We start from the raw sequence: 16,055 nt of genomic DNA, 5'->3' as shown, positions 1-16,055 counted from the left end.
TGACATCATCGGGTGAAAGTTTTCCCACATTCCTTACACTCATAAGGTCTCTCTCCTGAGTGAATCCTAAGATGTACATAGAGCTGACTTGATAGAGAAAATGTCTTCCCACATTCTTTACAGGGATAAGGTTTCTCTCTGGTGTGAACTCTGATGTGTTGCGTGAGGTGATGTGATTCTGTGAAGGCCTTCCCACATTCCTTACATACATGAGGTTTCTCTCCTGTGTGAGTTCTTCTATGCTGAGCGAGGTGAGAAGACCTGCAGAAGGCTTTCCCACATTCCTGACATGGATACGGTTTGTCTCCAGAGTGCATTTTTCTATACCGAGTGAGGTATGAAGATTTGGTGAATGCTTTTCCACATTCCTGACATTCATAAGGTTTCTGTCCTGTATGATTTCCTTCATGTTCAGCTATAAAAGCCAGGTGGGAAATGGCGTTTCCATTTTCTTTACATTCATAAGGTTTCTCTCCTGTGTGTATTTTTCTGTGTGAAATGAGCTGACTTGAGTGTGAAAATGGTTTTCCACATTTCTGAGATGCATAAGGGCTCTGTCTTATGTGGAATCTAAGATGTTTAGTTAGGTCAGTTGATTGAGCAAAGATTTTCCCGCATTCATTATATGCGTACGTTTTCTCTGGGGTTTGAGTTCTTCCGTGTGTGGTGATCTGAAGTGACAGAGAAGAGGCCTTCTTACATTCTTTACCTTCACTGGGTTTCTCTGAGATATGTGTTCTTGGATGCCTAGTGATGGGTAAGAAAGAAAAAAGGAATAGATTTTATATGACATTCTGAAGGACAAGAATATAAGTGTCTGAACTTTCTGTTACATTCCCATTGATCTACCACATGTATCCAAAATTTTGAGAAACCACAGAAATCTATACTCCATCTAAACACATACAATAGGTGGTCATAGCAAGATGAGTCCTCCAAAGCATTAAGTCTGGATAATTTTTTTGCTGTAAGCTTTACGTCTGGATAATTTCTTTGCTATCAGAAAAGATTTCAAATTCTGCTGCAGGTTTCCCTGGGTGATGGTCTGCAATCCCTTCACCCAGCTCCTCTAACTCTGTGATGTCTGGTAAAAAGAGACCACACTCAGATGTAAGTAGGAGTGTTAATATTTGCTCATAATAAAACACAATGAAGCTGGAATGTGGGTTTTCCTTCAGGACTCTCAAATTTCACAATTGAGCAAAGTTACAACTACTGCAATAATCTGTATATATCAGAACACCTTCTGCTGTGTCTCCAGTGACTGTGTCCTTCAAGATTTTGGGTTCTGTCATTGGATTGAAACTCACCTCAAAGACTCCTCCTGGTTATTTTTGACATCTTTGTTGCCACACAATGTCGGCATCCGCTGTAACATGGAAGGCCATGGATGACTAGTCCTTAAGAATTTCAACTGTGTATATTCACGGGATAAAGAGTCTCTCTCAGTACTGTTTTGAATACCTGCCAAGAACCACATTTCAAAATATGAAACCCTAAAGAAAGGAAGTCACAGAGGACAGACTTCTGTGAACTAACAGAAACGTGGGCCCAGTTTTCATATTCAGCACGTTAAGAATGGAAAACCAACTATTCACTGGGAAAGAGTGCAGGGATAAAAGAAAGGAATCATGACACGATTTGGTTTCTATGAGCTGGGTAGATAAAAAGAGGACTCACAAAGCACACACAAAATATCTCACAGAACAACTACAACCTCACACGATAAATACACTCAAAATCTCACAGTATGCAGACATCTCCCAGGACATAGACATCCTACGGTGCACACCTATCATTACAGTGGGCTTGTACATCACACAGCACACACACCTCACATAGACATCACAAAGACATACACTAAAATTCACTTTTTCTTTAAGCCTTTTACAACTTACTACACATCTTTAATTTAGCCTTTACTAACTTTCATATTTGGGCACAACCAGACATTTTATTTTATGCATCTGACATACTTGGAACATGTTGTAAGGAGAGACAGGTCCTTGGAGAGGGACATCATGCTTGGTAAGGTGGTGGGACAGCACAGGAGGGGAAGACCCTCTAGGAGGTGGATTGATTCAGTGCCTGGGGTAATCGGGATGGGGGTGTCAGAGGCAGTGCGCTTGGCACAGGACAGAGCAGAGTTTAGGGCTGTTGTATATAGGGTCGCTATGAGTTGCAAACAACTCGACGGCACATAACAACAACAACAACAACCACCTAATTTTTTGTTTTATAATTTGCAGTTCTTTTATCTTTGTTAAAGGCCAGTATTAAACCCCTATCAGCTTATCAGTTAGCCAAGTTAATGGAAGGGCAAAGCATTGAACAGTGGTCTTCATTATAAATTGGGATCACCTAATCCTCTTCTACTGTGATAAAGTTTTGGTTTTTTGGAAGCTCACCATCCCTTGTTGTTTTTTCCTCCCCCCCTCCTAATCCCTTACCAGGGAGAGAGTTCACATTTAACATATATTCTTAGCCAGCTCTGATATTGTAGGAATTTGCAACCTGGCAGCCCATTGAGCTAGCACATCTCTTGCCCTTAAGGTAGCTGCAAGATTTGCAACAAAAGGCTCTCATTTTGCTGTCTGTCCTTTGGGTCCTTGACATTCCAACATGTAAGCACTTTGTTTTACTCCTGTCATAGACCCTATTCCTGTAAAAGTAACAGAGACATCTTTTACTTGCAACTCAGTACGCCAATGATGATTAGCATTAATAGAAACATCAGTGCAAGTATCAACTAATGCTTGAATTTCAGATCCTTCTAATATTACAATCATTTGAGGACGGGAATCAGTAATAATAGTATTCCAAAAGGTATTTGTCCCAGTACTCCCAAACCATCCTTGTCTTTTTATTGGAGCTACCCTTTGTTTTATATGAATCAGGAGCAATAATTGATCTACTCTCTGGCCTTTTCACAAGGTTGGATGTTGTCACGTAGACATCATTATAATTATTTCCCCATTATAATCCTGATCTATCACTCTAATATGTACAAATATTCCTTTTTACTTGTTAAACTAGTTCTTACAATAATCATTCTTTTTTATTAAAATTTTATTTCTGTCATTCAACAAAAACTTTGTTTGCACAAAAATTCTTGGGTCTAATCCTTGGGAAGCTTGAAATTTCCACAGAAAGACGTCCTTTGGTACAGAACTCCAGGTATAGTCGAGAGATAATGGCAAGTCTGTTATTTCTTAGGACGTATGGCCTGAAGTCAAGAGAGGTGGACCAGGAATGAACTCATCAACCGTTTAGAAGGTCAGAAGTCCAAATTCAGGGTGTTTTCTCTAGCAGAAGGTGTCTCTGTCAGTTCGATGCAAAGTCCTTGTTGCACTGAGCATCTGCCCCTTGGACCTTGCCATGTGTCTCTCTTACTCCATCTCTGCTTCCTCCTCGTGCTTTTTTGACCCCTGCCTTCTCGTCAGTCCAACTCTTAGGGTCCCTTAGCTGGTTCTGGGGCTGTCAATCCTAACGTGATCAGAGAGCCCATCTCCCTCCCGAACCTTAATTTCCAGTGAGCAGAGGCTGTCCCATGGAAATAAGAATCCCTAAAGATACTGTAAGAATGATTATTGTAAGGTTCGTAATAATGTAATAATCATTCTTACAGTATCTTTAGGGATTCTTATTTCCATGGGACAGCCTCTGCTCACTGGAAATTGAAGACAACTCTCTTTGTTTTAAAGCCTTTCATTTCTTTCTTGTTGGGGTCCACTGCTCTGCCCTGCGCCTGTTCTCAGAGGCGTCTCTCAGTTATAATGAACATGGCACTTAAGCTTAGGAAAAAAACGGCTGTTTCTTATCACCTTAGAAAGTCTAAATTTTTGGATTTTACAGGTATTTGACTTTTATGACACCTCTTTCTATAATTTTTGTTCTTTACATTTACCTCGAGAACAAAATTCCATTTTCTTTCTTACCTGTTTCTAAACTTTTCGATCACATTACCTATGTAGCTTCTAATTTATTTATTTATTCGTCTTCACTCTTTTACTTACTTTTTGGCCTTTTTTATCCTGTAAACTAAGAGTTTTCTTTTATGTAAGCTTCATTGTTATATTTTTTTACTTTTCTTATTTTACCGGAATTACCAGTTTACATGAGCTCAGAACTGTTATCACATTAAACCTAAGACAAAAAAATAAACAAGAAAACTTAAACAAAACACAATCAACAAAAATAGGCTTTTGCTTTCAGATTTAGCACTTTTTTCTTTTTCTAAACCATATTTTAAATTGTAAATAATTTCTCTGGAAGAGCACTGTTTGAGTTAATGCATCGCAATTAAGAGAAAATAATACTTCATGATTGAGTCTTCCTAAAGCTCTTTCTAAAGGTGACAAAGGCGGTTTCTTTTTTTTTTCTCTATAATTATATTTTATTAATTTTCATAAACATTTACAGAGATTTTGGGCTTCCACTCATTCATTGTTGCACTATTCTCTCTACCCTCCTCCCAGTTTGTTCTTGTCCAAATGCCACAGTGCTTGTCAAAGCCAGTTCTGATTAATCTTCTTTGTCAGTGTGTCCTTTGACAAAGGCGGTTTCTTGCCTTCAGCTTTCACCTTCTCTAATGTAATATATCTTAATTCATATTCATGCAAAGATTCAGCCATCTCTCTTTGCAAATTTTAATATGTGTACAATCCTCCATGGACATTGTTACTATTCTTATCAAAGCCAATACTGGCTAAAAAACATTAGGAATTTTATTTTTTTTAATGTGCTCTTCATCAATCTCTCCTAACATTACGCCAAGTTTTTAAATCCAATTGAGATCTACCAACTGCTGAAAATATTTTTTCTTTCCCTTTTATCCCAGAGCTCTTTTTAAAACAGCTCCTTTAAGAGAGAAATATATTGAACTTCAGAAAATGGCCTGTTTCCCCATGGCCCTTTTTTTACTTCTTCCTCAAAGTTTTTTAAAGCCATTTATTTCAGAGGTTGGGGAAAGTCCCTATGGAAATTTTTTCTAATTCTTCCCTTGACTCTGTCCTTCAAGGTGTGAGGGAATCAAACCTCATGACACTTTTTCTAATTCTGCCCTTGTGTTTGAAGGGGTGAGAGAATCAATCCTCGTGAAACTTTTTCTCTTTCTGCCCTTGACTTTGAAGGGGTGAGGAAATCCTCATGATTCTACCTGAAAAAAAGATTCCTGAAAGATTTCACTTACCTTTCAGTTTCCGAAAGGGAGGGAGGTGGGGGGGGGGGAGAGAGAGAGAGAGAGAGAGAGAGAGAGAGAGAAACACTACTGTTTTCAGACCCCTGTTCTGGGCACCAGATGTTGCAAACCAGATGGGGAAAGGAAGCAGGGATAATATGGGGAAATGAATTCTGAAAGAGAAGGCTGAGGTAAAGGTCCTCTCACAGCTTAGCACTGTGAAAAGGCCCCCTTCTTAGTCTCCCTATGTTTTGTGGGTTTTGGTTTTGTTTTGTAGTTTAAGCCAATGAGCCTAAAAAAGAGTTCAATGTCCAGAGACTGTATTTTCCTTATACTTAAGTGTTGTCAACATAACACTGGTTAAGCTTAATCCTCAAACTAAGGATTAAGGCTCCTGTGGGAGCCTGGGCAGAATTCTGTTTGCAGAGGGCATCCAGTGTTTCCTTTGTGGGTCTGGGCAGAATTAGCTGTTTGCAGAGGGGGCTTAGTCCTGTCTGGACTCTGATCTCAGCTGTAGCCTGGGGAATCTATAATCAGGTGAATGTGAAAGCATAGACCATTGTAGACATGAAAGCTAATGTATTCCCAGGAGATACAGTTGTTGAGATGGGAGAAGTTAATTCCAACAAAAGACATTTCTAATCAACATCGTTGAAGATTGCATAAATATGTCAAAGTCTAATGAGCCTAAACCCTACATTACCACTTTAATGAATGTATTTTTCTGGAAAAGTTATTTAATTAAGTAAAGCTATGTGTGTTTACACTTTAACAAACCCCAAAAAGAACGAGGCTGTTAGACAGTATTTGTCCTTTTGTGACTGAGATATTTCACTTAGCATCATTTCCACCAATGTCACCCAAGTTATGTTAATGTTTTACAAGTTGATTGTTTCTCACTGTTGCATAGTATCCCATTGTGTGACTACACCATAGTTTTTCCTATCCATTTGTTTGCTGAGTAAAAAGTTCTTCTGGAGTACAGAAGAGATGCTTGATCCCATGATAATTGCTTACATGCTACCGATTATTGCTAAAATCCTGATATATCATGGACTGCTAGAAGAACAAATAATAATAAACAAAACAGTTAAAAAATAATGATATAGCTCTCTCCTGATAGCCCTTAATATTTTTATAGGTACAAGTTCCTACTGATTTCTACAAAATGACCTTTTTATAATACTTAAGCAAATTCTCCTACTGTTCACAAGGTTTTCAAAGGCCTATTATTTCAAAAGAGGATGGGCGTTCCTGCTTCCTACTCTGTCTTCATCTGGGAGGGATACTAAAAGCTGTCCACTGTGGGTTAACTTACAGCATTTGATAAACCAGTGGCATAACTTTCAGTATCAGAGCAATCCAGAAGTTAACAGCAAGCTGCCAGACGAGTGTTGGTACCACTTAGAACAGATTCAACCATGTTCTTTCCAGTTACATAATACACATCTCAGTGAGAGCTGGACAATAAATAGGCATGATAGAAGAAACATTATAAAGTCCAAAATCAAGAACTGATATGTGAGAAAAATGGGAAACAATGCATTTCATTAAATTGTGGCCTTGGGAAAAAAATCTATGGGACACTGGCATTTCTATAATGGACTCTGATCGCTTGCGATGCACTTGGTAAGGGCTTTGACTTTCATTTGTAAATTTCATTTTCATTTGGCTTTTCATTGTAGGTCGTTCATTTGGCTTTTCATTGTAGGTCGTATCTCAGAAAACTGGCTTAAGGATCTCCTTCCTATTTGGAAACAGGAGCAAACAAATGTTTGTAAAACATATTGGTGAGAAAACAGGTCTATAACAGCAAGAAGAGTATTTCCAAACTGTGGGATTCACTTCTTTTCGGTTGAGTATGGAAGCAAATCCTCCTGTTCTTCATTCAAAGATGCCACTGGAAGGGTTAACTTCAGTCCTGTAAGCAGAGGTCACTCCCTTCCTAGACAACCTAGGGACTTAGGATATAGATTCTTGAGAAAACCACGACAGTTAAGTCTTCCTTCCATTAAGAGGACCAACAGCATTTCTTCAAGATTGTCCAAAGCTGATAGTACACAGCTGAGCTCCAGGTGAGGTCTTAGGATTCAGTATCTTGGGTTGAAAGGATTTTTTTTAAAAATTCTATGACTTTTTACACCTCTGGTTTTTCATAGAAAGCTTACAAATAACCTTTATTTTCCAGAAATCCACTTACAAGTAGTAGTAACCATTGAATGCTATCAACTAACCATTTACATTATTTAAACAAACTTACTGCATACTGATATTCTATAAACTGGGCCTGTTTAGATTCTTTTTGTGTGTACTAAGCTGACGTTAGTGAGAAAAGTTTTCCCAAATTCCTGACTGTGATAAGGTCTCTGTCTTGTGTGAATTTTTAAATATACAGTTAGAGAAGTAAAGAGAAGAAGAAAAAAGTTTCCCTCATTCCAAAGATTCATCAGATTTCTCAAGTGTGTGAATTCTAAGATGTTTAGTCAGAGTACTTGATTGGGAAAATGTTTTCCCACATTCCTTACATACATAAGGTCTCTCTCCTGTGTGAATTCTAAGATGTGAAATCAGATGACTTGAGTGTAAAAATGTTTTCCCACATTCCTTACACTCATAAGGTCTCTTTCCTGTGTGAATTCTTCCATGTGAAATCAGCTGACTTGAGCGCGAAAATGTTTTCCTGCATACCTGACATTCAAAAGGTTTCTCTCCCGTGTGAATTCTACGATGTTCAGTGAGGTGAGTTGACCGGAAAAAGGTTTTTCCACATTCTTTACATCCAAAAGGTCTCACGCCCGTGTGAATTCTTCCGTGTGAAATCAGATGACTTGAGTGCGAAAATGTTTTCCCACATTCCTTACATTCATAAGGTCTCTCTCCTGTGTGAATTCTTCTGTGTAAAATCAGATTACTTGAGTGTGAAAATGTTTTCCCACATTCCTTACATTTATAAGGTCTCTCTCCCGTGTGAATTCTAAGATGTTTAGTGAGGTGGGTTGATTGGACAAAAGTTTTCCCACATTCCTTACAGACATAAGGTCTCTCTCCTGTGTGAATTCTAGTGTGTCGAGTGAGGTCAGTTATTGTGTTAAATGTTTTACTACATTCCTTACATTCATAAGGTTTCTCTGCTGCCTGATTTCTTCCCAGTGTGGTGATCTGACTTGATTGCAAAACTGCTTTCCTACATTCTTTACATACATAAGGTCTCTCTCCTCTAGGAAGTCTCTTTTGTGAAGTGCAGTGACTTGATTGTGAAAATCTTTTCCCACATATCTTACATTCATAAGGTCTCAGTTCTGTGTGAAATCTTCTATGTTTCGTGAGGCTCCTTGAGTGCAAAAAGGTTTTACCACATTCTTTACATGTATAAGGTTTCTCAACGGGGTGAATTCTTCTACACTGACTGAGGTTACTTGATGGGGGGGCAAAGGTTGTTCCCAATTCTTTACATACATAATGTCTCGCTCTTGTGTGAATTTTTCCATGTGAAATCAGATGTTTTGAGTGTGAAAATCTTCTCCCACATTCCTTACATTCATAAGGTCTCTGTCCTGTGTGAATTCTTCTATGTGAAATCAGCTGACTTGAGCGTGAAAAATTTTCCCCACATTCCTGACATTCATAAGGTCTCTCTCCCGTGTGAATTCTAAGATGTTCAGCGAGGTGAGTTGATCGGAAAAAGGTTTTTCCACATTCTTTACATCTAAAAGGTCTCACTCCCGAGTGAATTTTTCCATGTGAAATCAGATGACTTGAGTGAGAAAATGTTTTCCCACATTCCTTACATTCATAAGGTCTTTCTCCTGTGTGAATTCTTCTGTGTAAAATCAGATTACTTGAGCGTGAAAATGTTTTCCCACATTCCTTACATTCATAGGGTCGCATGCCCATGTGAATTCTAAGATGTTCGGTGAGATGAGCTGACTGGATGAAGGTTTTCCCACATTCCTTACAGACATACGGTCTCTCTCCTGTGTGAATTCTAATATGTCGAGAGAGGTCAGTTATAGTGCTAAATGCTTTCCCACATTCCTTACATACATAAGGCCTCTCTCCTGTGTGAATTCTAGTATGTCGAGTGCGGTCAGTTATTGTGCTAAATGTTTTCCCACATTCCTTACATTCATAAGGTTTCTCTGCTGTGCGATTTCTTCCAAGTGTGGTGATCTGACTTGATTGCTTCCATGTTTCCCCACATTCTTTCCATTCCTTACTTACATAAGGTCTCTCTCCTTTATGAAGTCTCTTGTGAGAAGTGAAGTGACGTGATTGCAAAAATGTGTTCTCACAATCCTTCCATTCATAAGGGCTTAGTCCTGTGTCAAATTTTCTCTCTTTAGTGATGCTCTCTGAGTGCAACAAACTTCTCCCACATTTGTTACATTCATAAGGTTTCTCAACTGGGTGAAGTGTTCGGTGTTGACTGAGGTTAGAGGATTGGGTGAACGTTTTTCCAGATTCCTTACATTCATAAGGTCTCTCTCCGATATGAATTTTTCCACGTGCACTCAGCTCACTTGACTGTGAAACGGTTTTCCCACATTCCTTACATTCATGAGGTCTCTCTCCCATGTGAATTCTAAGATGTTCGGTGAGGTGAGTTGACTGGACAAAGGTTTTTCCACATTCTTTGCATTCATAAGGTTTCGCGGCTCTGTGCTGTCTTCCATGTGTGATGATCTGACATGATTGCAAAATTGCTTTCCCACGTTCTTGACTTCCACTGGATGTCTCCTCAAGATGTGTTCTTGTTGGGCTCCTTAAGTGAAAGAAAGAACAGAATTTATGCATATGTGGCATCGACAAAGCCTATCTGCACTTCTAATTCTCCTTCCTTCTCTGTTGTTTATGAGGAAGGGGAGGGAGAAGGAGCTTCTCATTTTTCAGACATTCACAAAGCGCATCTAAAACATGACATAGTCTATGAGAAAGTTGTACAGGAAAGAATTCATTCAGTTTGTGAGTTTTCTGGACATTCCAGTGTGTCTACCACATGTATCCAAGATGATGAGAAGACACAAAAATCCTTGCTCCTTATGTCACATCCAACAGTTAGTCTCAGAAGGGTGAGTCCTGGACACCTTTTCATCGAGATACTTTCTTTGTAAACGGAAAAGATTTTGAAATCTGATGCAGGTTACCCATTATGGTGATCTGCAATCCCTTCACGTAACTCTTCTACTCTGAGAGGTCTCATAAAAACAGACAATACTCTGGTGTAAAGAAGTGTGTTAACATCTGCTCATAATAAAACACCATGAAACTGTGTGGGTTTTCCCTTAGGGCTCTCAAATTTCACAAAGGCGCAAAATGATACCTCTTGTAATGACATTTGTTAATCAGAAGACATTCTGGTGTCTGTCTCCAAAGTTACTATCTCCTTTCTAAAGGTTTGGGGTGGTTTGTTTTTTTTTTTTCGTTTGACTAAAACTCACCTCAAATCCTTTTCTTGGTTTCTTTCTAAATAATCTTTGCTACTCAACGTTGATATCTGTTGTAACGCGGCAGGCCAGGGATGCAGTGTCCTTAAAAATGTCATCTGTGCATATTCACAGGATAAAACTTTCCCATCACTAATATTTTCAATACCTGCCAAAAAATAATGGTCAAAATATAAAAAACTAAAGAAAAGTCATAAAGGATAGACTTCTGTGTTTCTTGAAGTGGAAAAAAAAATTTTCAAACTTTGTGGATGTAAATGCAAGTATCTCAGTACGGGAAAGATCCTCGGGAAATCAACCGTTTCCCCAACACCGTCGCCCTTGAATGAGCATTAATGTTACTGCCTCGAAGATTTTTCCCGGGCTTCTAACGGAAGAAGCTGATGCATACACTTTTTTCAAAGTTAGTGAACTGATTCCATGGAATGTCAAAAGAACAGAATGTACTATTTGACACAGAATGTTACATAAATCAGTAATTTTCCAGATGAAATTGCTAAAAGTCTGATGTCCATCCATGTATACCTTGAACAGTATACTCAAATTTTCAGTCCAAATATAGGATGCTATCTTTACCTAGGAAGTCCAGGTTTTCCACAGTTTCGATCATCACCTCTCTGTAGAGATTCTTCTGAGCAACATTCAGCAAAGCCCACTCTTCCTGGCTGAAAAGGATAACCACGTCCTGCGGGAACAACGCTGCCTGAAACATTTAATGTATTCTGGATCACAAAGGTACCAATTCCCTTATAGTTTACAAGAACACAAAATGATCTAAGAGACTGAGAACAGTAAAAAAAAAACATATCTATAGTACAAATCATCTATTTTTCTACCAAATTCTAGTCAGGGAATCAGACTTCAGTCTTGTTCTTTAACTTATTACATTCACTTCCTCACCAATTAAATCTTCTCCACCAGATTTACTCCACCCTGAACTAAGCTGTGGGTACTGTTGGTATAAACATTTATACACAGACTGTCTTGTCTATGTTGTAATGGAAACAGTTCAAAGCAGAAACGTGTTTGAAATCAGAACATCGGTCTGTTGGGAAAGACGTGCCGTCTCTTCCCTTGTGATTTTCTGCCTCTGAAAACCAGGGCGGTGCACTCTGAGTTTGTCCTCACTCCACAGGACTGATTGTGACTCTGCCCAAACACAGAAAAAGCTGCTCAAGATTAAATGTGATTAAATAAATGGTCTGCCTCATCAAGACGGGCTGACTGATAAGCCCAGGGCCATGGCCAAGTGAGGAAATTCTTGGATCCACAATAGTCCACGTGCAACCCAGTAAGTTGCATTCACACACCAGACTAAGCAAAGGTGTATTTAGCTTTGGGAAAGCGCATATTCCACACCTATGAATACTACTATCTCACATCCAATAAAGCCAACCAGAAGCAAACTGTTCCGATGGGTTCCTGAGCAGCAGAAGGTTATGGCAGGATTAGAGATAGTGGTGTCTCTCTCTCTCTCTCTCTTCCCTGTTAGCCCCTTAAGATATGTATTCAAACTGGTATCTTAAGGAAAATCGTGGGTGTTGACAGCCAGAGGGTTAGACTTTGAGTCACTTGTGTAATTCCTTATGATCCTAACCACCATATCTCTGAAGGACGGTGCTCTTGAGCACCAACTAGGAAATGGTGACATCAAATCACTAAGACCCCTGAAACTGCTATCAAGATTGGGAAACTGTTAGAAGACCACGAAGCATGTGGTGTCCAAAGGGAAATGGTGACGAGAAGAATGAGGCAGGGAGGGAGCCAGGGAAAATCACCTCTCAGGGACAAAGATACCAGATGATCTAGACAGTTAATCGAAGTGGAAACTATAATTTCTATATTTCAAACACTCACCTTCTCTGCCCAAACACATGGGTGGATAAAAGCCAAAAGGAAATGACACACTTCACAACGTAAAACAGGATGTGAACATCGCAGACGAGTAGGATTCAGTTGGGTGCTCCTCAGGTTCTGACCTGGACATTCTGTTATTAAACCCATAGAATGAAGGTCACCTTTGCACATCACAGGTCATGGTGCCAGGTCTATGGGCCCATGAGCAGAGTGACTGGAGGCCTGTCCACCATCAAAGAGTGTGGATTAAGGACAGTTCCAGGTATTATGAAGAGTAAGAAACAAGGGTGTCTCCAAGGGCTGTTCAAGAAGGCTCTCTACATCATCTTACAACTTTGTCCTCACTGGAGAAGAGCAGTCCTACAGAACATCACTGGTCCCTCAAGAGTTTCTGTCCATGCACATCCGTGTCTAGTGCTACATGAATCACAACAGCAACCAGGTGGAAGCAAATGAACAATCTAGCCACCAAGGAATAGACAGAAAATGGCTGGTACAGTCACAGAATGGAATATTACACAGCACTGAAAAAGGATGGGGAATGGGGAGCTAAGGGGGAAGGAAATGTGCAACGATGACAAAAAGAACAATCTAAGACATTTTCCATGTTCAAAAAAAAATAAAAGAACCACATTAAAAAAAAAAATAAAAGAACATGGTGCACCTGAAAGAATAAACAAGTAAATTACAAAAACCCAACAAAATTTCTATCCTATGGCACCAATTTAAGGTTGAGAACCCTTTTATCCAGGACTCACCATTTCCTTGCTCTGCTTTCTGCAGTTCTAAGGTCTTCACTAAAACACCACAAAATCCCTTCAGGAAGGGCCTTCAAAGTGTGAGAAGAACACAAGGTATTGTGGAGGCAGATGAATGATGTTTGGTCCACACTCCCTTCACAGTGGCTGAAATCCTTCCTTGGGGTTGACAGAAAGGCACAATGGTGTCCCTCTTGGTCCTCAACTGCGTGCACCAGACTAGTTCCCCTGGTATCACACTGGAGACCTGAAAGAGACATCAAAGAGGAAAAAATGTTTCATGAGCTCGCTGAGCAAAGACTGGACATGTGCAGGTGGCCTCGGATTTCAGACAGGGCCCTGCGGTCTCCTGTTCATCATTCAGCACAAATGTAGAGGAAAAAATAAAATCCACATGCAAGAAGGTCAGTGAGTCGGCCCACTGCCACTTCTGCTTTCTGAGACTATGTGTGTCTTAGCAAAAAAAGCCTAAGGGTGAAAACAAAGACCTAAGTCCTCACTCTAAGGTTTAATTCTTATCCTCATGTTCGGGATTCTGTAGTTTCTTCAGGGAACTCTGGAGGCCTCGTGGGAAGAAGGTGCAATTCCAAAGACACAGGGTTCAAAGCCAGCAGATGCTGCGTGGGAGAAAGATGGGCAGTCTCATCTCCTGCGATCAAATGTCTCTGAAAACCATCAATGCATCAGCTATAGATTGGTTCTGGCTCAACGATGGACAACAATGATTTATTTCCCCTAAGTTCATTGTCATCTAGTAGAAAATTAAAATAAGTGATTGAAAAAGGGGGGGGATAAAAAAAACAAAAACAAAAGGACTTTTCAAAGTGTACATCTGTTTTAAAGGCACTCGATAAAAGGCAAATACAGAAACAGACCAGGGAGGCCTGAAGGTTGCAAAGCCTGGCCTGTCCAGATTGAGGCTAAAGCTAGTGCAAGACAAGTGAGGTTAGCACTGGGCCTTCAGACTCAGGCTGACCCAAAAGTTGGTATGAAATCTTTGAAATATCCACGTTCCTTTCATACTCTATGCCCCTTTCCTTATTTTCCCTCCTGGTTTACACTCTACAGAGGAACCATGTTTTTAAAGGACCAAAACACTAATACAACGTCACAAATGTTATGGAAATCCCTGAAAAGATGTCAACACCACTTCTATTCTCTCCCTCTCTCCCTGCGACAAATTCAATCTGACTCGATGTTCCATCAGGTTTGAAATACTGAAAACAGGCCAAGAAGGTAGTCACCTTTCGGATGTACTATAGCAGAGAAGTGGGTCTCTCCAGTAGGTACAGAAATGCCTCTTTCATTATCGTCCCTCTCAAGGGTCACTCAGAACAGACCCAGAGCTTGTTCCCAGGGACAGAAAATCACATGAGACAAGACTGTTTTTCTTCAATGGAGCAGCTGGTGGATTCAAACCACATACCTTGGCACTAGCAGCACAATTCCCTATCTCCACACTCCCAGAGCTCCTTCTTGGCTTGTCACAGAAATAGCAATATCAAAACGCCATGTTAACGCTGGTTCATTTCTAGAAGAATGGTTACTATCCAAAGTCAGAAAGCAAGGAACAGATGAATGAGAGACAAAGTGGAAATTTGGCTAGTTGGATGGGAACATGGTTCCAAAGCCTTTATGGAAAAGTGTCCTGTTGCTTCAAAATGTTAAACACAAAATTGTCTTCTGATCTGGAAACTTCCACGGAAGAGCTGAACAATAGTTGAGCCAGCACTCAACAGCCAAACCAAAATGTTGGCCACTGACATCTCTATCAAGTGAGCACGTTCGTAGAATATATACTGGAATTATAATGAGAAAAAGATTAGTATGATCCCTGGGCAAGGATGACATTCAAATGCATGAAATGTTCCTCTTTTTTTTTTTTATAACGTTTAGGAGGTTATCAAGTGCTATATTTTGCAGCAGACATGGAGAGCTGGGAATACTCATACACTGTTGATGGGATTGCAAAATGGTACAACCACGGTGGAAACTATTTCCTCCAAAAGTTGAAACTTTTCGTTTTCATTTCCTAAGAAAATGGAAAAGAGAAATTCCATAGGACCCATCTATTCCATTATTAGCAATATACCGCAAGCAAATTTAAAATGCGACCCAAAAGGAGATTATTACAGCAATATTCATAGCAGGATTAAGGATATGGAGACAGCCCCAATGCCCCACAGAACTAAATGGAGATAAAAAATAGTGGTGCATTCACACCCTGGAATACTATGCATCACTCAGAAGCAAGCATTTTTAAAACTTTGACCTCTGTGCAGAGACCTGGACAGGTGTGACTTCACCTGTGGGCAGGTGTGACTTCACCTGTGGGCAGGTGTGACTTCACCTGTGGGCAGGTCTCCCCCCTGGCTGGTAGCTGTCTCAGCAGCTGGAAAGTGTTGTTTCGGAAAAGAAACCTAAAGCAGAACTCCTTACAATAAAACAAAAATCCTACAAGCAGTGCATTTCCAGGTAGATGTTAAAATCCAAAATAAGCATCATCAATGAGATGAGAAAGAGATGTTATCAAAGTTCTGAATAAGTATAAAACAGCATGGGCATTTAAACATTTAGGTTTTGCAGGGTGTGGCTTTTGTGCCAGGTGTGACTTTACCTGTGGGCAGGTGTGACTTTACCTGTGGACAGGTGTGACTTCACCTGGGGGCGGGTCGCCCCTCCCGGGTCCCCCCTCCCCGCCTGGTGGGATCCTGCTGTCCCAGCAGCTGGGAAGGTCCTTGTTGTTTGCCACGTGGTGTGGACCGTGTGTCCCTGATGCAGACCCTGCTCCCCGGGGCACCCCTCTTGCTAACTGCT

At 40.1% G+C, this 16,055-nt stretch overlaps 1 protein-coding gene across 1 annotated transcript in view; it reads right to left on the bottom strand.

Moving 5' to 3' along the window:
* Positions 1-974: 974 nt before the first annotated feature.
* LOC102875538 (zinc finger protein 420-like) overlaps positions 975-16,055 on the bottom strand; it is a 15,579-nt gene continuing 498 nt past the window's right edge. Inside the window, exons 2-8 of the mRNA XM_006902838.1 lie at positions 15,191-15,270; positions 11,200-11,326; positions 10,618-10,771; positions 9,597-9,941; positions 8,668-9,251; positions 7,957-8,160; positions 975-1,084 (exon numbers count right to left, since the gene is read on the bottom strand). Coding sequence (XP_006902900.1) covers positions 975-1,084; positions 7,957-8,160; positions 8,668-9,251; positions 9,597-9,941; positions 10,618-10,771; positions 11,200-11,326; positions 15,191-15,270 — 1,604 coding nt within the window. The remainder of the gene's footprint in view (positions 1,085-7,956; positions 8,161-8,667; positions 9,252-9,596; positions 9,942-10,617; positions 10,772-11,199; positions 11,327-15,190; positions 15,271-16,055) is intronic.

The sequence above is a fragment of the Elephantulus edwardii genome, unplaced genomic scaffold (assembly GCF_000299155.1).
Source record: "Elephantulus edwardii isolate Elephantulus edwardi_28Jun2011 unplaced genomic scaffold, EleEdw1.0 scaffold00462, whole genome shotgun sequence".
In the NCBI taxonomy this organism is placed as follows: Eukaryota; Metazoa; Chordata; class Mammalia; order Macroscelidea; family Macroscelididae; genus Elephantulus; species Elephantulus edwardii.
Note: the sequence above shows the minus strand (reverse complement) of the source record. Positions and strands in the feature narration are given on the sequence as shown.